At 49.4% G+C, this 26883-nt stretch overlaps 3 protein-coding genes across 14 annotated transcripts in view; 1 reads left to right on the forward strand and 2 right to left on the reverse strand.

The window, feature by feature from the left end:
• ARL10 (ADP ribosylation factor like GTPase 10) lies at nt 1–5254 on the reverse strand. Of its 3 annotated transcripts, none has more exons than XM_038414603.2 (4): nt 5102–5254; nt 3615–3783; nt 2996–3171; nt 1–2187 (listed from the first exon to the last, which is right to left on the reverse strand). In XM_038414603.2, the coding sequence occupies exons 1-4, from the start codon at nt 5252–5254 to the stop codon at nt 2011–2013; spliced, it is 675 nt and encodes a 224-aa protein (XP_038270531.1). In that variant the 3' UTR covers nt 1–2010. The 3 variants fall into 3 exon arrangements, with proteins under 3 accessions (XP_038270531.1, XP_038270532.1, XP_043376511.1); XM_038414604.2 differs by lacking the exon at nt 5102–5254 and adding an exon at nt 4553–4973; XM_043520576.1 differs by lacking the exon at nt 5102–5254 and having other exon boundaries at nt 3615–4976.
• Nucleotides 5253–21742, forward strand: KIAA1191 (KIAA1191 ortholog). 9 transcript variants are annotated; one of them, XM_038414597.2, is made up of 8 exons: nt 5756–5934; nt 9514–9594; nt 12350–12540; nt 14210–14336; nt 15891–16015; nt 18305–18411; nt 18827–18975; nt 19777–21742. In XM_038414597.2, the coding sequence occupies exons 2-8, from the start codon at nt 9567–9569 to the stop codon at nt 19983–19985; spliced, it is 936 nt and encodes a 311-aa protein (XP_038270525.1). In that variant the 5' UTR covers nt 5756–5934; nt 9514–9566; the 3' UTR covers nt 19986–21742. The 9 variants fall into 9 exon arrangements, with proteins under 9 accessions (XP_043376509.1, XP_038270525.1, XP_038270527.1 ...); XM_038414599.2 differs by lacking the exon at nt 5756–5934 and adding an exon at nt 6443–6615; XM_043520570.1 differs by lacking the exon at nt 5756–5934 and adding an exon at nt 6483–6618 and having other exon boundaries at nt 9489–9594.
• The window catches only part of SIMC1 (SUMO interacting motifs containing 1), an 18857-nt gene continuing 12171 nt past the window's right edge, over nt 20198–26883 (reverse strand). For both annotated transcript variants that reach the window (XM_043520569.1, XM_038414593.2), the window contains exons 8-10: nt 26622–26778; nt 26456–26540; nt 20198–25506 (exon numbers count right to left, since the gene is read on the reverse strand). In XM_043520569.1, coding sequence (XP_043376504.1) covers nt 25283–25506; nt 26456–26540; nt 26622–26778 — 466 coding nt within the window. In that variant the 3' untranslated portion in view covers nt 20198–25282. The remainder of the gene's footprint in view (nt 25507–26455; nt 26541–26621; nt 26779–26883) is intronic.

Genomic DNA, 26883 nt, shown 5'->3' on the forward strand with positions numbered 1-26883 from the left:
TGAATTCATGGTTCCGTTTACTATTGTACTAGTCATATTTAAACAGTGTGACGGGGAAATATTTAGTTTGTATAGATTATTCTCACAGCAAAATGGCTGGCCAAGTATTTTTATCAACTGCAATTGGTTAATATAGTATAAGCTTCCTGATTGGTTAATGAAATCAGTGTTTTAATCAGGTGCTGCAAAGAGCCACTTGTTGTTCCCCTGCCTCAGGTTGAATATCACTGGCCCTAGAGAACTCCTGCCCCACCCAGGGGCTTTTTAGTGGTATGGCACGGAGGGACTTACTGCACAAGGTTCAGCATTATCCCCTTGGTAACTGAGAGCAGCTGCCAGCCCTCTGTGCTACTGACCCTGAAGGCTCTGCTCGCTCAGCCTGTATAAGATCCCCCTGCCTGTGCCCTTCTTCAATTCCAGCCTTGGGGCTGGCAGCAGCAAATGGCCTGAATACATTAAAGTAGCACTGCACCAGTGCTGGGGGGCCCTTTGGCTCCTCTGCCTGCACCCTGCCTAGTCTCTTAACACAAGGAGAGGGGAAGGAATGGGGGTAGCAGGAACCAGAGCAACTACTTGGCTTGGGGAAGAGTTGCTCCCCCAAGAGTGCCTAAAGAGCTCCAGAAAACGCCTCTCTCCCCTTTTACACCCATCTCCTGCTGACCATGGGGCAGGCAGACCAACCTACCCTTGGTCTCTTCCACACCCAGGTTGTAATTACAAGCCAGGGAAGCACCTGGCCCTTAGGCAGCTGGAGACAGGAATGGGCAAGTGCACCCTTCCTGTGTAACAGCAGGCACCTGCCCCTCCTTTGTCGCCCAGCAAGGCACCTCTCACTCCCATTTGCTTCTCAAGGACTCCAAGCCCATGCTCTGGCAGGGCTCTCTGCCCCACTCCTGGGCTGCTCAAGAATGTTTCAGCCAGGGCTGCTGGGGGCGATTTACTTTCCTGGTGGAGCTTTGCTCCAGACACAGCATATGGACCCAGTAGAGGCCTGTAGGCAGCGACTGACTCCCGGAGCTTCCCCCTTTCCTGGGGGTTAGCAGCACAGGTGTCCCCTCACAGTGGCTCCAGTACCTGTCATGGCTCACAGCCATGGGAGACACCTGCCTGCAAAGCTTTTTAAAGGGAAGGGAAGAGTCCCTGTGAAGCAGGGGAGAAAAGCTGCCCAAATTGGGCTCTCCCCAGACTGTCCCTCCATGGGCAGAAGCTAACCTGGCGAGCCAGCTGCAATGAGCTGAGCAGAGCAAGACAAAAAGACAGTCTCCTCTCGCTGCCAGCAGAGGGGCCAGTCACCCCGAGAATGTGGGCTCCCCTGCATGGCCAGACTGGCCCGTTCCCAGCAGCAGCACATGGAAAGGGCCCTGGGCTGCTCGTGGTTGCAAAGAGACAGGAGCAGGGCCTTGGGGAGACTCCTCCCTAGCAAAGGGCAGTAACTGGCCACGGGACAGCGTGGTGCCAGCAGCCCCACTAACCCCACTGCAGGAGCCCTGGCCGCATGGGGGATTCTGCTCCTTTCACACCATGGAAAGACAACTGCTGCCTGTCAGAGAAGAGCCTTGTTGCAAGAGCTCCTATGGTCCCTCCTCTGTGCCAGGAAGCACCCAATGGGCCTGCCTACGCATCCTTCATTTAGATTTGTCAATTTAAGTGTCACGGGGGGCTTGGGGATATTGTGTGTAAACATCACGGTGCCCCAGCTAGAGATGGGAGACTCTGCCCGTGAGCTGCATGGGGACAAAGGCTGTTTCCCCCTCTCGCCGGAGATCCATGACTGGGCTGGGCTGCTGCGTCCTGAGGGCAGCTTGCATAGATCCCAAGGGGGTGTAACTGCACAGCATCTCCCCAGGGGAGCAGAGAGAACCCGATGGGGGATAGCAGCATGCGAGTAGAGGGGCTCTGGCCCCTGACGGTGCAGAGCCAGCAGTCTCCAGTCCAGCACCTCGGTTCCAGGCAAAGATGAGCAGCAGCAGGGTCAGTCCAACCTGCCGTCTCTAGGGTATGAAGAGCACTTCAGAGCTGGGAGAGCAGTTCCACCAGCAGACTCTTCACATGCCGGATGCTGGTGGCAGTGGCCAGTGCAGCGTGAGTGGCGCTCGTGGGCAGCAGGAAGAATTCCCTCTGTCCGTTCAGCGTGTGCAGGGCCAGCTCCCGGTGCAGCTCAGTCATGCTCAGGGCATCACCCTTGTCCTAGGAGAAATCAGGACCAGCTGGGTTTGAATGGTGTCACTCAGCTCCTTAACCAACCTGCAAAGCCACCATCTGCCTTAACCCATGCAGCTCCCCTTCCGACAGGGCTCAGCCAGGGCGGGTCAGGGCCCTGCATGGATGGAGCTGCCGGGGCTCATGCCTGTTCATTGTGGGAAAGGTGGCCCCAGAAAGTGATGGGTCTGCACTCGGGCGTAGCTTCAGAACACAAGAACTAGAAGGGATCCCTGCAGTGTAGGGGGAGATGGACTGTGATGCTCAGTGTTGCAGATTAGGTGAGCCTCAGCCCCCCTTTTTGCATTGCAGTCATTTACATTGTTGTTCTTCCCCTGGAAACCACAATTTAACAGTGGTGCTAGAACGCTGGAGATTTGAGTTATACGCTTGAACTAAATTCTGTTCTATACATGTTCTTATACGATGCTGAGCACCGGGATTTCCTCTGTGCTGGGCGTCTCTCATCCTCGCCCAAGGGGCAGAGTGTGTGCAGAAGAAGGGGTTGTTGAGGATTTTCTATATGCATTGCGTGGTGTGCACACACCCGTTAGCAAAGACGAGGCCAAAGAAAGGTGCTGTTCACTTTCTATTCTATGTTGGGTTTTTATACCCCCTCATCACTGCAGTGCTGTCTGAGCGGAGAGGAGGAGGTTTGTGAGGGTTCTTCATGTGTCCCCTTTTGGGCCCAAGCAGCCCTGCCTTAGGGGTCTGAAAATCCTTTGCTACAACTGCCTGTCCCTGGCCAGCCAGAGCCTTACAAGTGTCCAGAGGGACAAGATGCTGAGATTCTGACCTGTTTATTGGCCAGGACGACCAAGGGCAACCGAGGATCCTCAGCCAGCAGCCAATGCAGCTCCTGTCGAGCTGTGGGGAGGCAGGGCCTGTCTGAAGAGTCCACTACAAACACCAGCACGTGGGCCTGACTCAGGTACTGGTTCCAGTAAAATCGCAAGTTCTGGCTGCCGCCGACTGAGAGATAAAGAGCCAGAAGTCATCTATGCAGCCAGCCCAGGAATGGGGGGGTGTGGAGGGGTCAGGGGTACATTTCTGAGGCCCTGCACCCCAGGCTTAAACTGGGAAGAAGACATGGGAAACGGGTGTATGCATGTGAAGATTTGTTAAATGCGTTTCCTGGGGGCATCAGGAAGGAGACAAAACTCCCTCCTGCAGTGGGGGAGAAGCAGTGCCGAGGGGCCTAGGCACCTCTAACCAAATTGAGAGGCACTTACTTACGCAAGTGCTCTAGCAGCTGGTGACCAGACAAGCATGGAGTCGAAGGTAATTCCTGGGCAGGCTGGCTCTGAGCATGGACTCTCCAGGTGGGCCAGCCCTGCCGACTAGTTTAAAAGCTCCCCGCTCTGTGGCAAGAGATCGGCCCTGCCCCCACCAAGGGAGCCCAGGGCCAGACTTACGCTCCAGCAGGTCAATCTGGAAGCCTCCTGCGTACACTTGGACTGAGTTGAAGCCCTGGGTGGGTGCTATGCGGACCTTGGCTGCCTCACTGGAGATGTAGTGGAGAACGCTGCTCTTCCCAGCTCCCTCCAGGCCCAGCACCAGGATCTGCCGCATGGAGAAATCCAGCTGCCAGGAGAGTGAGGGACTAGAATTAGAGCAGTGGAATGGCAGAAGCAGGGACCCTGGAAAGGGAAGGCAGTTCTCCCAGGTACCGAAGGAAGGAGGTGCTGCCTGGGCCAAGCACAAGCAAAGCAAGTGGCCACATGGTGCCCCATGTCCCCTGCAAGAACCACAATTCAACATCAGCCACTCCCTGCGCAGGGCCCGGTGCTGCCCACTGGCAGCTTGGAGCCCTGCACGTTGTAACCCCTGGGGGCCACAGGTTATGGCAGGGGAGGACAATTAGCTTTATGCCTGGGGTCTAGCAAAGGACTTTCTGACACAGGTCCCTCACTGAAGAGGTGGATAGCAAGGGGGTATACCCACAACTTCAAACTGCAGTCTGCAGGTGAAGTGCCTTCCTCTCCGTGCCCCACTATGTGCCTTGTGGGCTTGCCCTGACCTGGCACATCCTGGGGGCTCTATGCCATTTCCATAACTGGGGGGCAGGGACTGGGAGGAGGGGAGCTGCTGCAGTGGGGCAGGCAGAGGGGGGCTGATGCCAGCCTATAGCAACATCTGGCTGCCACATCCAGGAAGCAGCCCAACTCTCCAGGGGAGGTGGTATCCCAGGCTGCTCTGCAGTTAACTTTTTGAATGCCAGGACCAAAATGCCAGGGTGCGGGGAGCAGGGCAGGCACCCAGGGGGCAGGAAAACCGGGTGGAAACAGGTGCCGTGTGAAGCCCTGCATGGTGGGGCTCGAAGAGGGGACACCACATCCACTCCCTGACTCACCTTAGCTGGCCACCCAGCCTGTCTGGGTTGGGGGGTACAATACAAAATACTGGGGGGCACATGACCCCCCCCCCGCATCATCTCTGGACAGAAAAATGACAGAAATAACTGGTAGGGGGCACACATAGGCTGGCTTGCCCCAGAGCTAAAATGCCTGGGGGGGCTCTGCTGGATGCAGATAGGGCTGGGTGCGGGGGGCTACATGGAGAACTCAGTTTGGAGGGCAGGGCCCCCTGGGCTCCCACCGCGTGGCTAGTGAGGCCTCACCCAGCCCTGGGGGGCACAGTCCCTGACCAGGCCCAACCAGAGCTGCTGGCTCCTGGGGGAGAAGGGAGGTGCCCCCACTGGCAATAAGGCGCACGGCCTGGCCCCCCGCTGCCAGGGAGCCCAGCGCGGGGAGGAAACTGGCGGGGGTGGGGGGGTACCTGCCGGTGCTCCTGGCAGGGAACGGGGCGGGGGGGGCTTCCAGCCACGTGCGCGGCCCGGGGCCGGGTCCCAGAGCCCGCCCCCGCCCCACTGGGGTCCAGCCGCGGAGCCCCCCGGCTTTACCTGCCCCGCGGCCGGCGGCGGCTCCCAGCGCGCCCCCCAGCGGCCGCCGCCGGGGAAGTACGTTCTCCAGGCGATGAAGAGGAGCGAGCCGAGGGCGGCCACGGCGGCGCCCAGCGCCAGGCTCAGGTGTCCGAAGGCGCCGGGAGGAGCCATGGGGCCCGGGCGGGGCAGGCGAGCCCCCCGGCCGCCTGCCAGGCCTTTAAAGGGGCCGCGCCGCTCTGCCCCCGTCGCGCGTGGGGAGGCGGGCGGCGGCGGCGAGCGAGCTGGTTCCTCTTCCTGTTCGGAGGCCAGGCGGGGCGGCCGCCGGCCGCGAGTGGGGCTGGCCCACGCGGGAGATGCTCGCTGGGCTTTGAGGTGCCGCGGCGGCCAAGGGCGGCTCAGAGCCGCCAGGAGCCTCGGCTGCCCGCGTGGGCTAGTCACGGCTACTCTCAAATGTGCCCTGGCGCTCAGCGGGGGCTCTCCCCCACGCGTGCCGGCGGCGGCTGCGGGGCTGCGGGCGGGGCGCTGCTGCTCGGGTCGTGCTTCTCAGCTCCCCCGGCGCCGCTCACGCCGCGTCGGGGCCCACGGAGAGGAGTATCGCCGCGGGGCGGGCGGCAAGTGGAGCCAGGCCCGGGCCCTTCGTTTTAAAACAGCAGGAGCCCCAGCAGCCGGGACAGCGGCGTTTGCTCTGCTCCCAGCGCCGCCGGCGAGCCAGCCACTAGCGGACCGGCTCGGGCAGGATCTGCCCTTACGCGGGACGGGAGCCGCCTGCTTCCCGCACGTGTTGTGGCAGCTTCTTCGGCAGCATTTGCTGGCCACGGGCGGAGCCAGGAGGGGGAGGAGATGGAGCCCAGGTCTGACAAGTGCTGGGTCACTCGTGGGCTGCTCCCACGTTCCCAAACAGCGCGGCCTTAGGAAAGACCCCAAAGCTCTTCCTTCCCCTCGCTCGGCGGCTTTCAGCCTTTTGGCAGCGGCAGCCCGCGAAACACATCCCCGGGGGGGCGCAGAACCCTCTGGAAAGCGGAGCCACGTCTGCAGACCCCCAGGGGTGCCTGGACCAGAGCGCCCCGGCTGCCCGAAGCAGAAGCGTGGGCCAGGCTCCCATCCATCCCCCGTGGGACCATGCAGGGGCCGTGGGCCCTTGGCCTGGGCACTGCAGGGCATTAGAGCGAGGGGAGGGCTCAGGCAGCCCGGCTCGAGCTGAGTCGGCTCCTGCGGAGCCCTCTAGGCACGTGCGAGGCCACGCAGCGCAGGCCCTTTGGCTCCAGGGCAGAGAACTACGATTCCCAGCGTGCCTCGCGGCGGCCTGCGACTGACGTATCGCGGGACCGTAGCCCTCTATATGCTCCGCCCAGCCCCCCTCCCCCAGCCGCTGTCGTTGCTAAGCTGGGGCCAAGGGGGAGGCTCGGTCGGGCCCGCGGCATGGAGCCTGCGAGCCGCCCTGCCCCACGCCCCGCCGCGGGCGGCCTCCGCCTCCGGCTGCTGTCCGGGCCGCGGCCCCGGCGGGCCTGTTAGCGGCGGGCGGGGCAGCCCAGGTACCGGGGGCCGGGCTCGGTGGGGCGGGGGGGTGTCTCTGGGCCCCGGGCTGTCACGCGTGGGCCGCGGCCGGGCCCGTCTGCTCCGCGCCCCGGTCCGCGGGCGGCCGCGCCGTGCGAGCTGCTCTGGCCGCGCTACCGGCGGCAGAGGCGCGGCCCGCTTCAGCCCCGCGGCGTCGGCCCCTCGGCTTTCCGGGCAGCAGATGGCTGTGGGCCCCAGGGCCGCGTCCCGGCTGCAATGCTCTAGACAAGATCCTTTGTCATCCTGCAGTCCCCAAATCCAGCCTTTACATGGGCACTTCGAGTTAGTGTTTCATAAGATGATCTTGGCTCGTATTTACTGTAGTCTTAGTGCCTTTTGCTGTCAATACCTGTTTCTGGACCAAAAAGAAAAGGAGGACTTGTGGCACCTTAGAGACTAACAAATTTATTAGAGCATAAGCTTTCGTGAGCTACAGCTCACTTCATCGGATGCATTTGGTGGAAAAAACAGAGGAGAGATTTATATACACACACACACAGAGAACATGAAACAATGGGTTTATCATACACACTGTAAGGAGAGTGATCCCTTAAGATAAGCCATCACCAACAGCAGGGGGGGAAGGAGGAAAACCTTCCATGGTGACAAGCAGGTAGGCTAATTCCAGCAGTTAACAAGAATATCAGAGGAACAGTGGGGGGTGGGGTGGGAGGGAGAAATACCATGGGGAAATAGTTTTACTTTGTGTAATGACTCATCCATTCCCAGTCTCTATTCAAGCCTAAGTTAATTGTATCCAGTTTGCAAATTAATTCCAATTCAGCAGTCTCTCGTTGGAGTCTGTTTTTGAAGCTTTTTTGTTGAAGGATAGCCACTCTTAGGTCTGTGATCGAGTGACCAGAGAGATTGAAGTGTTCTCCAACTGGTTTTTGAATGTTATAATTCTTGACGTCTGATTTGTGTCCATTCATTCTTTTATGTAGAGACTGTCCAGTTTGGCCAATGTACATGGCAGAGGGGCATTGCTGGCACATGATGGCATATATCACATTGGTAGATGCGCAGGTGAACGAGCCTCTGATAGTGTGGCTGATGTGATTAGGCCCTGTGATGGTATCCCCTGAATAGATATGTGGACAGAGTTGGCAACGGGCTTTGTTGCAAGGATAGGTTCCTGGGTTAGTGGTTCTGTTGTGTGGTGTGTGGTTGCTGGTGAGTATTTGCTTCAGATTGGGGGGCTGTCTGTAAGCAAGGACTGGTCTGTCTCCCAAGATCTGAGAGAGCGATGGCTCGTCCTTCAGGATAGGTTGTAGATCCTTGATGATGCGTTGGAGGGGTTTTAGTTGGGGGCTGAAGGTGATGGCTAGTGGCGTTCTGTTGTTTTCTTTGTTGGGCCTGTCCTGTAGTAGGTGACTTCTGGGTACTCTTCTGGCTCTGTCAATCTGTTTCTTCACTTCAGCAGGTGGGTATTGTAGTTGTAGGAATGCATGATAGAGATCTTGTAGGTGTTTGTCTCTGTCTGAGGGGTTGGAGCAAATGTGGTTATATCGTAGAGCTTGGCTGTAGACAATGGATCATGTGGTATGATCTGGATGAAAGCTAGAGGTATGTAGGTAGGAATAGCGGTCAGTAAGTTTACGATATAGGGTGGTGGTTATGTGACCATCGCTTATTAGCACCGTAGTGTCCAGGAAGTGGATCTCTTGTGTGGACTGGTCCAGGCTGAGGTTGATGGTGGGATGGAAATTGTTGAAATCATGGTGGAATTCCTCAAGGGTTTCTTTTCCATGGGTCCAGATGATGATGATGTCCTCAATGAACCGCAAGTAGAGTAGGGGCATTAGGAGACGAGAGCTGAGGAAGCGTTGTTCTAAGTCAACCACACGATCCATTGACTACAGCCAAGCTCTACGATGAACAAATACTCACCAGCAACCACACACCACACAACAGAACCACTAACCCAGGAACCTATCCTTGCAACAAAGCCCGTTGCCAACTCTGTCCACATATCTATTCAGGGGACATCGTCATAGGGCCTAATCACATCAGCCACACTATCAGAGGCTCGTTCACCTGCGCATCTACCAATGTGATATATGCCATCATGTGCCAGCAATGCCCCTCTGCCATGTACATTGGTCAAACTGGACAGTCTCTACGTAAAAGAATAAATGGACACAAATCAGACATCTAGAATTATAACATTCAAAAACCAGTTGGAGAACACTTCAATCTCTCCGGTCACTCGATTACAGACCTGAGGGTGGCTATCCTTCACCAAAAATCTTCAAAAACAGACTCCAAGGAGAGACTGCGGAATAGGAATTAATTTGCAAATTGGATACAATTAATTTAGACTTGAATAGAGATTAGGAATGGATGAGTCATTACACAAAGTAAAACTATTTCCCCATGTTATTTCTCCCTCCCACCCCACCCCCCACTGTTCCTCAGATGTTCTTGTTAACTGCTGGTTATAGCCAGCAGGAAACAGGAAACTGCTGGAAATAGCCAACCTTGCTTGTCACCATGAGAGGTTTTCCTCCCTCCCCCCCCTGCTGCTGGTGATGGCTCATCTTAAGTGATCACTCTCCTTACAGTAAAAAGAAAAGGAGTACTTGTGCCACAAGTCCTCCTTTTCTTTTTGCGAATACAGACTAACAGGGCTGCTACTCTGAAACCTCTCCTTACAGTGTGTATGATAAAACCCATTGTTTCATGTTTTCTGTGTGTGTATATCACTCCCCTCTGTATTTTCCACCAAATGCATCCGATGAAGTGAGCTGTAGCTCACAAAAGCTTATGCTCAAATAAATTTGTTAGTCTCTAAGGTGCCACAAGTCCTCCTTTTCTTTTTGCGAATACAGACTAACACGGCTGCTACTCTGAAACATTCTCTGTTGTTTTATCAGATAACGGGAATCAGTTCTGGATTTCCATATTGAGAAACATCTGGATTACAGTCATGGCTTCAAGACAACCAGATATTCCTGGTAAAACTAATTCTTTCCAGTAAATTTTAATCTAGTCACCTATGTGATTGTTAATTGTGGGAAGACATGGTTTTATTTAGGCCCTCTAGTTTGGATCAGGTGTATAGCCTGGTTAGGATATTTGGCGTCCAATTGAGGCTAGTGTGTCAGCTTTTAAATAGTGCCACTGTATCAGTGCTGCTCCCAGTGAATTGCTTATATTGTATCAGGGCCTTACGGTGCCTTCTGCTGTACAAACACATATGAAAGACTGTATCCTGAAGACCTTAGGCTGAAAACCACTGGTTTAGACCCTATTTACCATTGTGGGCTGCAAATGTAGCTCTGTGTTGTGGGCCAAATCACACAATATGTATACTACCAGTATGGCCCTGAGGATGTCACTTGGGCCGCAGCTGTGGGTTGAGAACCACTGATTTAAACTATTCTAGTTAGTGATTGCCTCAGACATGACACTACTGATAGTCACATGACTGCTTTTGTCAGAGTTGGCTGCTGTTAATATGACAGGACAATTCATTAGCAAAGCCTAGAGAATTTGTCATACTCCTGCTACACAGAAGAGGGTATGAAAGATGAAGTGGGGAGGTGTTAGGAGTGATGCCCTCCCTAGTATGTGCCTTTTCTGCTCTCCAAGCTGGGGTATCTAGTCTGGTGCAGCATCCTTCTCACCCCACAGCTGCTGGAACTTGTATTTAGTGCTTTCCACAGACCCTGCTAGGGGCCCTATCCTTTTAAAGCCATCCAGAGACTGATGTTAATGTTCCTTCCCCACCCCACCACTGTTTAATCAAGGAAGATTTGTGAGTGGATTTGTGGAGACCTGACAAAGTGTTGCATGTTTTCGCTTCACCTGAGTGTCTGAAAATAGCTGCTTGATTGTTTGGCACTAATTTATGGGAATACCTGATCACATAAATAGATCTTGTAAGAATGCATGCTACTTGCAAACTATTTTTTAGTAGAACAACCTTCTAAAATATGTAAATGAAATCAGATCCTGAACTTCAACAGTGTTGTTGGATTGGACACAAAAACTCCTAACTGTATGCATCTGATGAAGTGGGTTTTAGCCCACAAAAGCTTATGCCCAAATAAATGTTAGTCTCTAAGGTGCCACAAGGACTCCTCGTTGTTTTTGCTGATACAGACTAACATGGCTACCACTCGGAAACCTGTCACTTTAGACTATTACTGGTTTAGCCACATACAAAGTTGTCAGTCTTAATCTCTCAACTCCTGCATTGTTTAGAAAATTGAGCTACTTTTTCACCCAAATCAGACTTCGTGCTCCTGTTCAATGGCAGTCTTACCACATAGATTTTCTTTAGTCATTGGTGAACTTTGCGTTTTAGCCCACAATATACGCAACTGCTTAACAGATTGTGAGGTAGGGTGATGAAGCTTGAAGTACTGCTGTTAACTGAGACTGACAGATGTGAAGCAGTAGTTATGGGTAACTTACTTTGTGATTAAAGTGTCATATCTAATCTGATAGTTTGGAGTGAGGCTAGTAAAAGAAAAACAGCTCCTAGAATTTTGCAAAGGTTGCATAATTCTGACTAGAGTGTTGTCACGAAGTCCCCGGGCGATGCTCTGGAGCTGCTCCCTACGAAGCCAGGCAGGACTCTGCGGAAGTCTCCTCTCTGGCAGCAGCCTGTCTGCAGGACACACAGCTCACCCGGCTTCCACCTTCCTGGGTCTGACCTCGGAGCATTCAGCATCCTCTGCCCCTCCATGCGCTTCCCACAGCCAGTCCGCCCAGGAGGGGTCCTGGGGAAGCCAGAGGGTCCTGCCCCCCAACTCCGCAGTCAGACGTGACTCTCAGCCACCCAGTAAAACAGAAGGTTTATTAGATGACAGGAATATGATCTAAAACAGAGCTTATAGGTGCAGAAAACAGGACCCCTCAGCTGGGTCCATTTTGGGGGGCAGTGAGCCAGACAACCCCATCTAAACTTCACTCCACGTCCCCAGCCAGCCCCCAACTGAAACTCTCTCCAGCCCCTCATCCTCTGGGCTTTGTCCCTTTCCCGGGCCAGGAGGTCACCTGATTCCTTTGTTCTCCAACCCTTTAGCTCTCACCTTGGGCGGGGGGGGGGGGGGGACGGGGGAGGCCAGGCCAGGCCAGGCCATCAGTTGCCAGGAAACAGGATGTTGGCCATTCTCTGTGTCCAGACCCCCTGCCCTCTAGGGCTCTGCAATGATCATACATCCTTATCCCACCACCTAGATGCCTAAGAACTGCCTAGGGGAAACTGAGGCACCCCCACCCCCACTATTTAGAGGAAACATTAAGAACAGTCCCGCTTCATCACAAGTGTTGTATAGAGGAATATTGCAGCTTATGTCTCCTCAGTCTTGCAAGCACAGGCACTTTCCAGCAAGTTCTAAAAATAGGATTGTTTTTTTCCCCACGTAGAAACCTGTTCTTCCAAAATAATGAAACTTGTACTAAGGATGAACTTCTTTAGCAACCACATCAAAATATCTCCAAGGTAACTGCCCGTTAAAAGTCCCTTCTTAGACCACAGACTTTACTGGTCCTTTGGTAGCTGCCTAAGACAAACTTCATAACAGGTGCTTCCAGCACCAATCTCATTTTGGGAGATGGTTTTACTGTTGTGAGCTGTACCATGTCTCTGAAAAGTTAATAGATTCTTAAAGAATCAGTGTTTTTAACCAGTTCAGAGATAATTCAGTTTGATATGTCCAAGATGCATCCCACTGTGAAAGCTGCCATCTTTGTTCTTAGCTATTGAGCATGGCTCTGGAGGGCTTCTAGGAAAGATGTCCCTGCCTATTGGAATGCATCGTCGGGCATTCAGTTATGATGATGCCCTGGAGGATACAGCACCGATGACTCCTCCCCCTTCAGATATGTGCTCCAATGTCCTGTGGAAACAGCCAGTCATCCCAGAGCGCAAGTATCAGGAGCTTTCAAAGGTATGCACTCTAGAATGGGTGAGGAGATGGCAGGGAGGTGTCTGCTGGATTCTAATTGGATGAAAACGAGGAACTCTGCTGGATTAAGCAAGTGACTACTACTTTAAGGTGACCTGTGGAGGTGGATGAAAACTGGGAGTGGACAACTTCCTGATAGACTTTGACATTAGAAATGTAGTTCTTGTGCAGCTTGTGAGTCTGACTGGAGGAGTAGTTAAATATCACGAGTGAAAGCTAACCAATTGAGAAGGAGGGACCTTTAGTCAAAATGCTACGATGAATCTTGGCCAACACTGACTTAACACTAAGGACTAACACAGACCTTCTTTCTCTAAAATGTCAACTTCAACAAGCCTGTGCCTTAAACTCAATACATATCTTCAGAAACCTCCAGCAAAGCCAGAGCTGACATTCCTGCCCCCCTACCCCCACCTCTCATTTTCTTTGGGTGCTGGTAGGGAAATAACTTTTCAGGCTTCCTTTCATCAGAAAGAAACAAAGGCATAACTCCAATTGCTTACATTTTTTAAAGGCATCCTGCAAACGCTGAAGAGTATGAGTATGTCGTCCGTGATTCCGTCCACTTAAGTAAATGCATAGTGTCTGGTGACCATAGAATGAATATGCTCCAAGAGCTCGTCTAAATGAGAAACTTGTGTGGGTGTTAAGATGTAAATTTAAACCGATACAGTTAAATCCGTGCAAAAGGCGTTGTCTGCTCTTTGCGTATAAGAGCAACTTATTTGGTTAATTAGGATCAGGTTTAATTAAACTGAAGCAAGTCACGCTTATGCTGAAATTCGTGTCCATGTAGTCATCTGAACTGTCTTAACTGTATCTGCTTAAACTGGTTTTTATTCTACTAGTGGAACTTCCTTGTGAAGTTAAGCCTTAGGTTGGAGCATGGTGTAAAAAAAAAAAAAAAAAAAAAAAAAAAAACAAACCAGTGCCCAGCACTGAGAAGACTATTACCCTCTGTTCAAGCTGCAAGAATTGTTTGTCACCTCAAAAGATGCTTTCATTTTATAAAGTAACGGATTAGAATCCAGCAGACACAGTCCCCAGAGTCTAGTTAAGAATCCCAAAACTTTGGGTATAAGCTACTTGACTAAGTTTAGAATGTCTTAAAATCAGTATAAAGTATTGGAGTAGGGCCTAGAGTAATAACAGTAAAGTTTGAGCTCCATGACTTATATGTGGGTCTGATTTCTCTAACTAGGATGTTGGCTAGCAACTTTAGTGCCTTCTATCAAAGAATCTCCTTTCATGGAGAAAGACCTGCCACATGTTTTGGTCAGATTGGGCCCTGAGTGGAAAGAGAAGTGGTTGGTTCTAGTTTCCTCCCCAGTGACCTTTACCATTCAGTCTAACAACCTGCTGGCTGTGAGCCCAGTGCTTTCCAAATCCATGTAAGAATGAGTGCCTGCTGTCAATAGATAACAGGAATGTCCTATCGTGGAAGGACACTAAAATGTCCATTTCCTTAAGAACATTGAAGTGCCAGTTATGATTAGTCTTAACTCTTGAGCAACGCAAGTTGACTTTTTTGCTTAACTGGTTATGTGTTGGTTAAAGCTCTGTTGTGATGAGAATTCAGGGAAGGTGTGTAATGTTCAAGAGGTAACTTTCTCCCCTTTGTCTTAAACTGTACCCCACTTCCTCTGCACAGGTTGAGGAAGGGGAGACTAGCATGTATCCACCTGTCATAACCCCCTCATCTTCCACTGAAAGTGTGAACAAGGTCCCAGTGGTGAAGGCCAAGGCCACTCATATCATCATGAATTCTCTCATTACAAGTAAGAACTCTGATGTATTTGTAATAGGCTACTTAATAGATATGGGAGTGGGGTATGTGCTGAGATCACATGCAAGTCTATGGTCCATTTGACCAGATTTCATGGCCTAATTCTTCAGCCAGCCTCAAAACCATATAGACCTATCTCTGGAATTTGTGTAGGATAAAACAATTTTTGTGCACTTGAGGGGGCCTCACAAGCTTTGTAAGTGCACTAATGGAAAAATGCAGGAAACTCTGCCCTAAATCAAGTGCTGGATGAATAAATCTGGAACTCTGTGAACTTTCTTTCTAATGTTGGAACTGGGTTGATGATGGAGGTGTGGAGAATTGTTTTTTTACAATTAACGTCTGCTGCAGTGTTTTATAAATGGTCTTATTTTTGTTACAAGGATCATGAGAGCAGGTGCTGCCAGCTGTCACTTGTTTGCTTATTAGTTCATTCTGCTTAATCAGTAAGTGTGATTTTTAAATGGTACCAGAGCAAAGGGGAGGATTGACCCATCAAACTAATAAGTACTTAAGTATAACTCTCTGGCTTCATGTATTCATTGTTATCAGTGTAGCTGTCTTGAACATTAAAAGAACTTTTTGCTGTTAACAGTGAGGCTTTAGATTGAGATTAGGTTTGTAGTGCAGCAAGATCTGTTTCATCCTTATGAGTAGATGCTAACCACTAGGATGTAACTGTCACTGGATCTTACTTTATTGCTGCCTGGCTATCTAAAGCTCAAACTTTAATATTCAAGCAATACTTCCAGTCCTGGGTATTGTCCAGTCCTTGGGTTTGTCTTAGCACAGTGTTCTGGAATGTTATAGTTATAGTTATGTTATAGTTATAGTTATAGTTGTCTTTTTGAAGCTCTTTTATAGAAAGCTGTCAGACCTGAGCATCTTGCTAAAAGCAAGTCTTACAAAAAAGTCAGCAGTGAGGAACCTAGTTCTAGCTGAAGTGTAGCTTCTGTACAGCTTTGATGATGGACTGGCATTCTGTAGGAAACCATCAAGTTCTCAAACAGTTTTTTTCATCACTTAAGACTTTACCAGTAGTTATAAATAAGAATTAAAACCTTCAGAAACCACTAACATTTTTGACAAACTTTTCTGAAAGACTGCTACATTAGCTGTTCAGAACACCCGAGTCTGAAGTAAAGAACTGGCAGCCAGACTTGTGTATATGGAATTTGGATGCATTGGGATTATTCTAAGTGGTTATCTTAACTGCCTGGGGTTTTAAAAATATTCTAATCCAGGAGCAACGCTAGCTTTCACCCTTCTGGCCGAGATGTGCTTGTGACAAGCCCTGTGATTTGGGAGCAGTCTTATTGCAGAGTTCTGAGTTGTTGTTCTGTTTACTTAGAACCCTAATGACTAACATGTCTTTCTGATCTCTAATGTGTGTGTCACATTCGATCTCTGTGCTGACTCATCACAATGCTAAATTCTGGATCATGGAAACCCAGTTTCTCATGCTGCCTCTGTTTTTCCCAGAACTGCATGCAGGCATCCATGTTTTCCTCTGGTTTGTGTGAATGTCTCATCTTGTTCATTCTAGAGCAGACTCAGGAGAGCATTCAGCGCTTTGAACAGCAGGCAGGGCTAAGAGATGCTGGATACACTCCCCACAAGGGCCTCACAGCTGAGGAGACAAAGTACCACCGTGTGGCTGAGGCACTCCATGTAAGACATTTGTCTCATCCTCTGCTTTGGCTTTCTTGCAGTTTGTGTGCCGCTTTACCTCTGCGGGACTCAAATAGCCCCTAGAATTCGGGAAGGGTTCATGGAACTGTTGGGGCTTACTCTCACTGTTCGTAGCTGTCCGTAGAACTCTGTATTGGTAACAATGGCTGGATTTTTCTATTTAAATAGCCGGTCTTGGCTTTGTTTTGTAAGTCATGCATTTCACTAGCGTTGCAATGACTAGGGACTATCTGTGGTTTCCCCAAATTTGAACTCTCCGATTCTAGTAGATGAGTCTTTAGTATGTAAATAGATGTAACTGTCTGTTTCGGTATCCGTCAAATCACAATCAGTTGTGAATCCTTCTTTTCAGTGTGGCGATCCACCCTGAAGACAAATTACCCTTTAAAATTGTAAGCTCTGTGGACACGACTGAGGCTGGATGTGCCATCCTGCCATGGCACTGCATATGTTCAAAAGGATGTTAATGCTACTTAAAATACATGAATAAAGCTTCAGGGTGGAAATATAACTATCACCAATCCTGGCTTTCCCAGATAACTCAGTTCTGCTTCCTGCCTTTGTGCAGACTCCTCTACTACCTCAATTTCTGTTACTCTCCTGGGCATGTAAGAGACAAGCTGTCTTCCAGCAGTAACTCGGGGCTGCTCCACCTCCTGCATCTCTTATTCTGCAAACATGTAGCTGCTCTAACTACTCTGTTGCTTGCTTCCCTTTCCCCCTCCCGAAAAGAAGCCAGCAGGCTCCATTCCCCTAGGCAGTCTCTACTTCGTAAGGGAACAGATCATTGGTTTATTAAATTACTGAGATGCTTGTTAATGTTGAAACATGTAAAAGATGAGCAGTTTCATCAGCTGAAGTGCATGATTTGCGGAACTCTAAGACTTCTACAGAACTCCTTCCTGCAGCAGTTCACTTTAGTAATCTTAAACTTCCCCTGTAATATTTTTCTTCAGATATCATGGGCAAATAGAGTAGAAAATACTCTCCTCCCCAATATAGGATTAGAGATGTCTGTAGTGACTGACAGTTCTCCTTCACAGTTACTAACTTGGAATGTCACACTCTGGCTCAGTGATGCAGAGTTGGCAGATGAAGCTTACATAACTGTGTAGTCATTCTGGTCTGAATGCATTTCTACTTATCTCCTGTAGTCTTGGCTTCAGTGTGTTTGACTGTTAGACTGAACTATCAAACTTCATTACACCAGAAGTCAAGAATGCAATAGATGTGCGTGCAGCTTTTCTCTGAGAAGTGACTCTTCAAAAACCACTGTGATCTTATTTTCCACTTCCATATAAAACCTGCTCAGCTTACAAATAAAGATATGTATGCTGCCACGGCAATTAAACAACCTGGGAAATCAAATCAAATGGTCACAGTCACCATAAATATTGTGGTGTATTCTAACTGTAGAATTGTCTGTTTTATACATGCCAGAATAGAACACAGGTAACTCTCTTAGATGTATTGACTCTATGGTGCTCATAAGAGTAAAGCAGTAGCAGTTTGTCTCCCTGTGGTATCCAAGCTGTCATAGAATCAGATGAGGGGAAAATTCCTGAGTCCCTCTTCAAACCATGACTGCCCTCAAAGATCGCTTTGTGCTGTCTGGAAGGACTTGAAATAATCTGGTTGGTGTGCACAGGGTCACTGACATGTCTCCTGTTTGCATAGGCAGGAAAGCATTTAGAACCCTAATGCTGACATGGCTTACAAATATTAAACCATGATAACCCATTTAGAGGTAGTAACTAGATTGAGTTAAATGTGTGATGCCATCTGGTCTTATGGCACCTAGCCATGACAGTGCTATTAGTGAGTATTGCAAGGATACAGATGTTAATAGTTCTCTGGATGAATGAGCTTCACTGCAGATTCAGACTACTTCTTCCTTGTAAATGCCAGTCAAGATCCTAACAATGCACTAACAGAGGATAGTATGAATCTAAAGAGTGTATGACTTTGAACTGTTACCACTGGCTGCCTTTAGGCTGGAGCAGATAACTCAAGACCTTATTCCAGATATGCTCTGGTAGCAAAACTATGACAGTCTGAAATGGGGAGCTCTTACTGTGTGTTGAACACACTTTTTAATAGGCACTCTTACATGCACCTTGTAACACACTAAGCTATAACTCCTGGTATACTAGTCCATCAATTAAAGGGGAAGTGGCATGCTCATGCTGAAACCGGCTATTCTTTACTCCTAACCCTCTTGTTTAAAGGTTTATATTGATTTTGTTTTCCTCTTGCCCTTTCTAACAGAAGTTAAAGATGCAAAGTGGAGAGATGGCCAAAGAAGACCAACAGACATCTTCCACTCAATCCACTCCAAGCAGCACCCCCCACTCTTCTCCCAAACAGAAACACAGGTACAGTCCCACACAGGGCAGTCCCTTGCCTCCCAGGAGGAGTTGGTTTCCTTCAGGCCACTTAAAATCAGAGTTGCAACAAATAACTTTCCTGCCCAGCACTGGAGAACTCAAATATCTTATTGAAGGGGTGGAGTTCAGAGCCTCCCCTGGCTTCTCTTTAGGAATATTCAGTTCTGAATGTTCGGACTGACTAGATTAGTATGAGAGCTTCTAGAACTCCTTGTGGGTGCAGATTCTTTCTACTGGGGGTGGGCAGACATGCCCATGGATACAGGGAAATGGCTTTCAAGCAAAAGGCCTATTCATGCTTGCTTCGGGAATGGATGCTTCCGGTGGTCCCATGGTGAGAAAGGCTAAACTCATGTTTCTCCTTCCAGTTGTTACATACTCCAAAATGATTCTTTTCCTCCAGGGGTTGGTTTAGTCAGGGATCCTCCAGTTCTATCATTGGCTCAGACTTGGTCCCCATGGATTCCGATGGTGGGGACAGAGACAGAATATCCTCTGAAAAATGGAGCCTTTTTGGACCCAGAGCTGTCCAGAAATCCACTAATGACCCAGGTATGTGACCTCTAGGAGGAGAACCCTTCTCAAAAGCTGCCAGAGGTAGTGGGAGATGACAGTGCAAACACTTAATTCAGAGAGTGGTTCACATGGATGACTTGTAACTGTGCACGTCTGATGCCATCACTATCCCTAACTCTAACTATTCAGTGAAAACTAGCACAAAGTGGCCATAAATAGGTTTTCATACAAACTCGGCTGTGTTATGTAACAGCCTCACAGCATTTATTTGTAACTGCATCTTGTGTTGCCCAAGTCTTTTCTCAGTGTCTAAAACTAAAGCGTCTTGTGGATGTGCCAATGGAAACAGACAAATGGCAGGTGGCCACTGTTCTCTTTAGTAACAGTATTGACACTTCTGCAGCCTCTCCCTGATGGCAGGGGTTGTGCTTAAGATCTGTATGGAAGGTAGCCTGTCAAATATATGGCACCACACCTGTCAGCAGCTAGTTTTGAAATTGTCATCTCTGCTTCTTACATACCAGGAAGAAACTATCTATAGGTGTGACTGTCTGTGCTGCCCTCCCAGAGGTTTGGTACACTTCTGCATCGATCTGTGAGGAACATGCACTGTAGGGCACTAGCTACACTCCAGGGGAGCTGGGAGGGAGAGCAAAGTGAAATGATTCTTCTGTGTGTGCCTTACATACATCAAGGCAAGACCTTAACCTTCAGTTTTAAGAGCAGCTTCCTTATGTTGCAGACCTTGATATGTGAATGTTCTGTAAAACCTGAGTGAACTGTTCAATATTTGATACTTTCCTGTTGCTTATCTGCTGTAACAACTTCTTCCCTCAGCAGCCTTTACCATCCAGTCCTATAAGGGTGCCCAGAAGCCATCCCCAATGGAGCTGATCCGTGCCCAGGCCACCAGGATGGCAGAGGACCCAGCTACCTTCAAACCACCCAAGATGGACATTCCTGTTATGGAGGGAAAGAAACAGTCGGCACGGTCCCATAACCTCAAACCCCGGGATATGAATGTGCTCACTCCCACGGGATTCTAGGAATATCATTGCCTCCAAGGAAGGATGTTCTTAGTGTCTTCATAATGGATTAAAGGGTGTTTTTTTGGGTATGCTTCCCCATCCCACTCTCCTGCACAGTTACCTAGGAAAGTCCATCTTTGTCCAGGTCAGAGCACCGATGAGACAGAAACAAGATCTGGAAAACAACTGTCACTACTTCTGTAGTACAGCCTGAATCTCCTGCTTTTTTGAGAAAGTTTCTGTAATAGCACCAAGTCCATATAAACCGTCCTGTATCAGTTGCAGTTCTATTTATCTGTACAGCAAGATTCCACTGGGAGATGTGCACTGCTCTAGAACCTGAAAATTCCCCACCTTGTTGGGAGACCTCTGTGCTGAGGGCTGTCCTGCCCAGCTATGTTCTAGACTTCTAGGTCTCCTCTGCTCAGTGCCCTGGTCAAGTCGCCAGAAGGACAACATGCTTTTCTCTAGGGGATAGACAACACCAGCAGCCGGTGGCCTTGTGCTAGAGACAAAACACGTCCAGCCAAGCCTGTCAAGAATTGGAGCATTCCTGAAGTTCTCTATCAAGATTCCCTTACGTAACCATCTAGCTCCCTTGCTTTGCAATGTTAGCTTATAGTAGTTCCACATCTAGTGTTTATTTCTTTTTGAGTTTCTTTGTTTAAAGGGTAATTGGTCCATGAACAGTGACCGTTCTAAAGATCGGCCCTTACTGTTAAATTCTGTTGTACAGTTCTGTACTGGTGCTTGGTGGCAGGGGGGAAACCTTTACTTCTGCTGTCAAAGGGTTTAATTTTCCAGTGGGCCCAGAGGAGGAAATGACCAGAGCTAGCGTGGCTTGAACTAAACCCTTCATTCTCTTCTCAGATCTTTGCATGGTGACACCATTCTGCTGCTTTCAGTGGGGAGCACAAATGGAACTACAGCTGATGTGGCACTTTGTCTCTAGGGCTTTGTTTTGGAGTTCTAGTTGCATCTTGTAAGAGGTGGAGGGGATGTAGCAGTGAGAGAAAGGGACGTGGACAGTCCCTCTTCGTAGGATCTTTACTTCTCAACATCGGATTCATGCTTGCAGGCATTGAGGGGGACTAAGGGAGAATTTGATCTTAAACGTTCCTCCTGTGCTCTGGTAAGACTTAATATTTTTCTTAGCCTAGATTTATACACATTCATGGGGACCAGTCAACATGCGCCTTCATGTCTCTTCCTCCACAGAAGTGGGGAAGAAACTTTTAAGCAGCCTCTAATTCACCAAGCAAAGGAAGGTGGCTTAGTGTGACATCTCCATACTTGTCCTGTGGCAAACTGGTCACTCCAGAGTCTTTAGATTCCTTGACAGGCACTGGCCTGAACTGTCCTTTCCATAGTGGTCATTGTAGCAGTCAGATGGCATGTAAGGCCCAATCTTGTTGCAGCCCGTGTTAAAAGCCTCTTACAGTGAAATGTCTTTCCTTGGAACTCCACAGAGAGGCTATATCCTGACCATACTGCAGTGGTTAGCTCATGTCCCCCTCTTTGAAGAAACGTGCTTTGTAGCACAGCTTCATTTCAAACTTCTTCACTAATGGCAACACCTGTCACGTGTTGCATTGGTAGCACCAAGGACTCCTACCCTAGTAATCAGTTGTCATTATGGATTGGAAGTGTGTGTGATCAGTGGTAATCAGACTTCTTTGGCTTCCATTAATTTATTTGTGCTGTTTGTGCTCATGTCCTTTTTAAAAAAAAATGTGCCTAACTGTTACAAGAGAATAAAAGCCCTTGTGAATGGAGATCTGTGGTGGTTCTTGCAGCAGCACAGCAGATGAAGTGCCAGAAGGAAACAGGAACAAATCTGATCTCCACAGGGCTCTCTGCTCCTCGCTGAGTAACTCATTAACGCTTCGCTGTTTAATCTGTGACATGTAGGCACAAGTTTGGTCACAGTAGCATTTTTTTTTTTTTGCATTACAAAGTCCATTGCTTTGTACTGTCCTTTCTTGAAAGGAAGATAATGGTGCTTAGTCTGGGCTCTAAGGGAGGGGGTGCTATTATTACAGAACTTAATGAATAGAAGTGCTCATGAAACCAGAGCCAATGGAAAGTCATTGGTGGGGGATTTCCTCACTTTCTTAAGCTGTACTTGGATGATGTGCAGCTCCCGGGCAGGTAAATGGTCATTTTCCCCATGCCTGGGGAATAATGTGGCTCTCACAGTTTCAGTAAGTGTGTAGCCAACCTCCTGGGAAATATACTAGATGGTTATCTAAGGCTATAAAACAGTTTGTGTGGCAGCAGTGCGGTACACATGTAATCTTGCCTCTCTCATTTAGCTGTGACTGTTTTTTTTTTTTTTTTTTCTTTTAAAAAGAAAAGGAAACACTGAAGCATGTGGCTTGATGCACTGCGTACCCTGCCCTCCACAGCTAACAGGGTACACAAAAGGGTGTCTCTTCCCTGCATTGTTCAGTATGCAGTTAGCTGTGTGCATAGACAACATTCCTTGAGTAGCACTCACTTTGAACTGAATATTACACTTTGAAGAGGTACAATGAAGTTTACAATTGTAATTGAACAGTTAAAACTCGATGAAATCAGACCGTTTTTAGCAGGGTCTTTGCTATAGCTCTTTCACCCTGTTGATGTGAACTCTACTCCCAATAGCTTGGCTGTTGGATTCCCAAGATATTTTTAATCTGGGAGCAGGAAGCAAAGAAAGAATTGCAAAAAGAAACCACTTTTCTTCTACTCAAATAGTTGAGCTGTTTGTGCTCGCTTCCTCCAGCTCATCACCTCTAGGCAGAGACCAAAGCTGGGAAATGTCACCTAAAAGACCAACTTCAAGTTCTGGAGAAGGGGCATGCGTGTACTTGCTGTTGCTCTTAAACAAATGTGCTTCCCACCTGGAGTAATCATGTACTCATAATTAGAAAATGCTTTTGGTGTACTATGCTGGAAGAGCAGAACTCTTCCCCCTCTCCCCCATGTTTATTTCCAGGTATTGTTGACGCATTCATTCATTGTCTCTGGTGCAGGAGGTTATTTCTGCAGATCTTTCAACACAGATGAATGTAAAAAACCATACATTTCTATTGTAAGAGCATCACAGGGCTTCAGGTACCACTCCTGCCCTTAACTTGCTCTTCAAAACTGGCAAGGCTGGGTCCCTAAAAGGCAGGCTCATAGACCCCTACTAAACTAAGTGCCCTGGCTTTTAGAGGGGCAAGAGTGACAGTGTCTACAGACCTAGTCACTGCACAGTAGGTAGGAAAACTCAGCTTATGCTTGCTGTCCTTTTTAGTGTGCATGAAATGGAAAGTGAAATGTGACTGGTCTAGCTACATTGTTGACCAGGACTATAGTACAAAAAGCAAATAGCACCAGTGTCACCTGCTGTAGAGGGCTTGTAGTAGGGTCCTTGGTGGGCGTGGTGGTTTAGTGGTTAGTGTCCACTCAGCCAGGGACTGGGGCAGTGGTAGGGGAGCCTGGGCTCTGCCCCATGGCCCTGGGAGGGTCAGCAGTGTTGACCTCTGGGGTAAGGAATGTGGACCTTCTGTGGTGCCCTTCCTGAGTCACTTCCCAGCACTGCTCTCTAGTTTCCTTTTTCCTCATTGGGACCAGAAACACAAACAGTCGGCCCTAGCTGGGCTGAACACACAACCCATCTCCTTTGGCAGGAGCCTGTAGGGTAGGTCTGCACTCCTCCCCAGCCTGCCCCCTCTGAGCTGGGCCCCTTTTTAATCCTGTCTCCAGCTACAGTATGCTCAGCAGGGCTGGAGGGGCAGGGCTAGCTGGGCCCAGTATAGTCCTTTAACCCCTTCCATCCCAGTGTGGGGTTTGTACACTGCATCACAGGGGAGTTATGAGGGTAAATCCCATAGAGGGGGCGGTGTTCAGATAGGATAGTGGTGCCATATAAGTGGGAGAGAGCCATGCAGATTGTTCTGAAACACTAAACTGTCCAGTCTCTCTTCCCTAGTTCCTGGGTCTGCCTCAACCACTTCAGAGCAAGGTGTGCTTCCTGACTCCTTGACTGCAGGGAATAAAGCCACTCTGAAAGGGGACGGGGGAAGGAAGAGAGAATTTTCCAGTCTTAGCATCGCTTTCTAGGTCAGCTCATCTCTAGAGGAAGTATATTGTAACTAGTTTGTCACCAATTTGCTTTACCTGAAGCTTTAGTCCTAAATTCCATATGCCTAATACAAACTTGCATCCTGTGCTCAGCAGTTACTGTCAGGGCAGGACTTGTGGCTACAAGACAGCTAGCTATCTTTGAATACTGCAACCCAGAACTAGCTCCCTTGAGGAATAGATGCTGTGAAGCAGAGGTGACCCTGAGGGAGGCATAGCTTAGTCCTCTAGTGGGCAGGACATGTTAACTGCTCTGGCATGTTTTGAGAACTCTCCTGTACTATGTGGGGATAGAGGGTTGATAGGAAAAGCTTCCAATCAGTGAGAGGCTACTTAACTAACATTCTCCACCTATCAGACTGGGTGGGTGCTAGGGGCTTCTGCCCTGTGGGGAGGGGGTGGGTCTAGGGGTTACAGCCCTGGGGGAGGTGCCTGCAGGGGCTCAGGGCTTCAGCCCCTAGCCCTACCTGCTGCCACAGGGGAGAAGCTCTGAGCCCTGGCAGGTGCGCCTGGCTCTCAAACTTCTGAAGATTATAGTCTGTGACTTTGAGGGTCAGTAAGTTTGGCCACCCTTGGTCTATAGAGTGAAGCAGCTATCCAGGACATAGTGATCACACAGCTGGATAGAAGTAGCCTGCTAAAGGAATGGCTCTGCAAGAGTGACAGCACTTCCTCTGTTAATCACTTGTTCAGTTAGAGCTTACATGGTTAGAGACCACAGTACTGAGTGCAGTACAGGAATCAAAATATAGCTGCTGCTGAAAGACTTTCAGGCTGCAGCATCTACGATGCTTGTGCTATTCCATATGCTGCCCATGCCAAGCTCTTGCTTGACTTGGATAGCCAACTAAAACTGAACTATGCAAGCTTCAAGTACTTCCCCCCTTCTGAGTAGGACAACCTGCACTTTCTGAGGTGGTGCCATCTTTTGAATACAGCTGCAGGGCTCAGAAGCAGAGCATTGGCTAGATTGTTACTGGCACCTTGAGGAAAGAACCTCATCAACCAGGAAAATAATTTAATTGAAAAAAATCTATACACAGATTGCACACGGAGAAGCAGATTTGAGAGGAGGGTATGAGACTCCTAGGTCCACACAACTGTATGAACAGAACTGAATAGTGGGTAACTGATGTTTGACCAGGCTGCTACCTGGCACTGAAAGCCAGGTCCACAGCTCCCTCAGGAGCATCCTTTTCCTGTCAGGTGGTGGCAGCAGCGGTGAGCAGCAGCTCTTGAAGCATGCACACCTTGTCCTTGATCTGCAGGGGAAGGGGCTTCCCCAGGATCTGCAGCAGCCGGTTGCTGAAATCCTTGACATGCAGCTCAATGTCCACTGTGGTGATGCTGTCGTTATCCTGTAGCTGAGGTTTGGCATTTGAAATGATTAAATCCATCCGCTCACTGAGTGAACTTCTTAAGTGCCCTGCAAAAAGAAATGCTGGTAAGGTCAACTGGTTAGTACAAGGCAGCTATGGGGCAGTGTCTGACCCCACTCCAGTTGACGTTAGTGCATGCCTCGTGGTGAAGAGCGATTGCACAGAACCAGTAGGAAAAGTAGCATGCATCCCAGGGTTATGCTTGGAGCTTCAATGTGAGGCTGACTTTCTGTTGGAATGTGTCATCCCCCAATGCCGAGCAGCCCAGTGTTCTGCAAAGCAGGAGAGAGTTCCAGCCCCACAGAGATTTACAACACCCCTCTTTCATTGTCAAAGGACTCTCCTGCTTGCCAGCTGCTTAACATGCCTGGAAAAGTCTCTGCTTTGGGAGGCTAGGACAGGCAGGAGGGTGTAGATGGGGTCAGATTTAATAGTCACTACACGCACATGGGGGTGTGAATACAGAGCCCACCAGTGTGGAGGGGAAGCACGTTCAAGTAGTTTCCTAGCAGGGAAGAGGCCTTTGTAACTGTCCCCAAAATCAGATTTTAGACCCTAAGCTATGTGGTGGTGCCCCTACTGTTTCCAGATTAACCTAGTGTCTCCCCTTCTTTCCCTTCCCCACCTGAGCCGGGGCTTTCACCTGTCAGCCCTGTCTTTCTGCAGAGCTGGCTTGCACTCTGCCCAGAGGGTTGCCCAGGGGGGGCACTGCAGGTTGAGCCCTTTACAGAATAACTAGGAACACATTGTGCTGCAAACCTTTTGGGAACAGGCTAATTCTTGGGAGTATGACTTTAGGGGCATGGGATGAATTGTTCCTTTGGAGATGAGCCTGGGTGGTTTCTCCTGTACTCTACTCAAAGCCGCTCCCCGCAGGAGATGCTGCAGCTTTCTGGAACTGAAAAGTGAGGCTGCAGCTGCTTTGGTGTGAAGGGGGCCGTGGGTGATCTGGCTCCTCTGGGTCAGGCTACTGGACCATTAACAGAGGCTGCTTACCCAGCACAACGTTGCGGTAACTTGTCAACAGTAAAATCAAGTCCTGAAGCGTCTCATCCCATCTCTGCCATGTTACTTCATGGTCCTGTGCAAAGAGCAGACATTTGATTACCAGGAGGGGTCTCTAAGAAAGATCCTCGGCAGGGAAGGAAGAGGAGGGCGATACCTGATACTGCAGCGGCAGAGAATGGCGGCTCAGGAAATGCAGGATCTTGTTGAGAGACAAGGGCAAGGAGGCTGGTATGGCACAGCTGTGGTGGAGCAGGAGCTCCAGCACTTTGCAGCGCAGGAGCTGGCTCTCCATGGTGTTTAAGAAAGCCTCCCTGGAAGAAAGGAGAGAGAGTAACAAAGGAATGGAGAGGGAAGCACAGGCTAAGACAGCCTTTGAGCCACAAGCACCTGCCCGTCGCCCAGCACAAGGTTAAGTG

Source organism: Dermochelys coriacea, chromosome 8, assembly GCF_009764565.3.
Source record: "Dermochelys coriacea isolate rDerCor1 chromosome 8, rDerCor1.pri.v4, whole genome shotgun sequence".
Taxonomy (NCBI): domain Eukaryota; kingdom Metazoa; phylum Chordata; order Testudines; family Dermochelyidae; genus Dermochelys; species Dermochelys coriacea.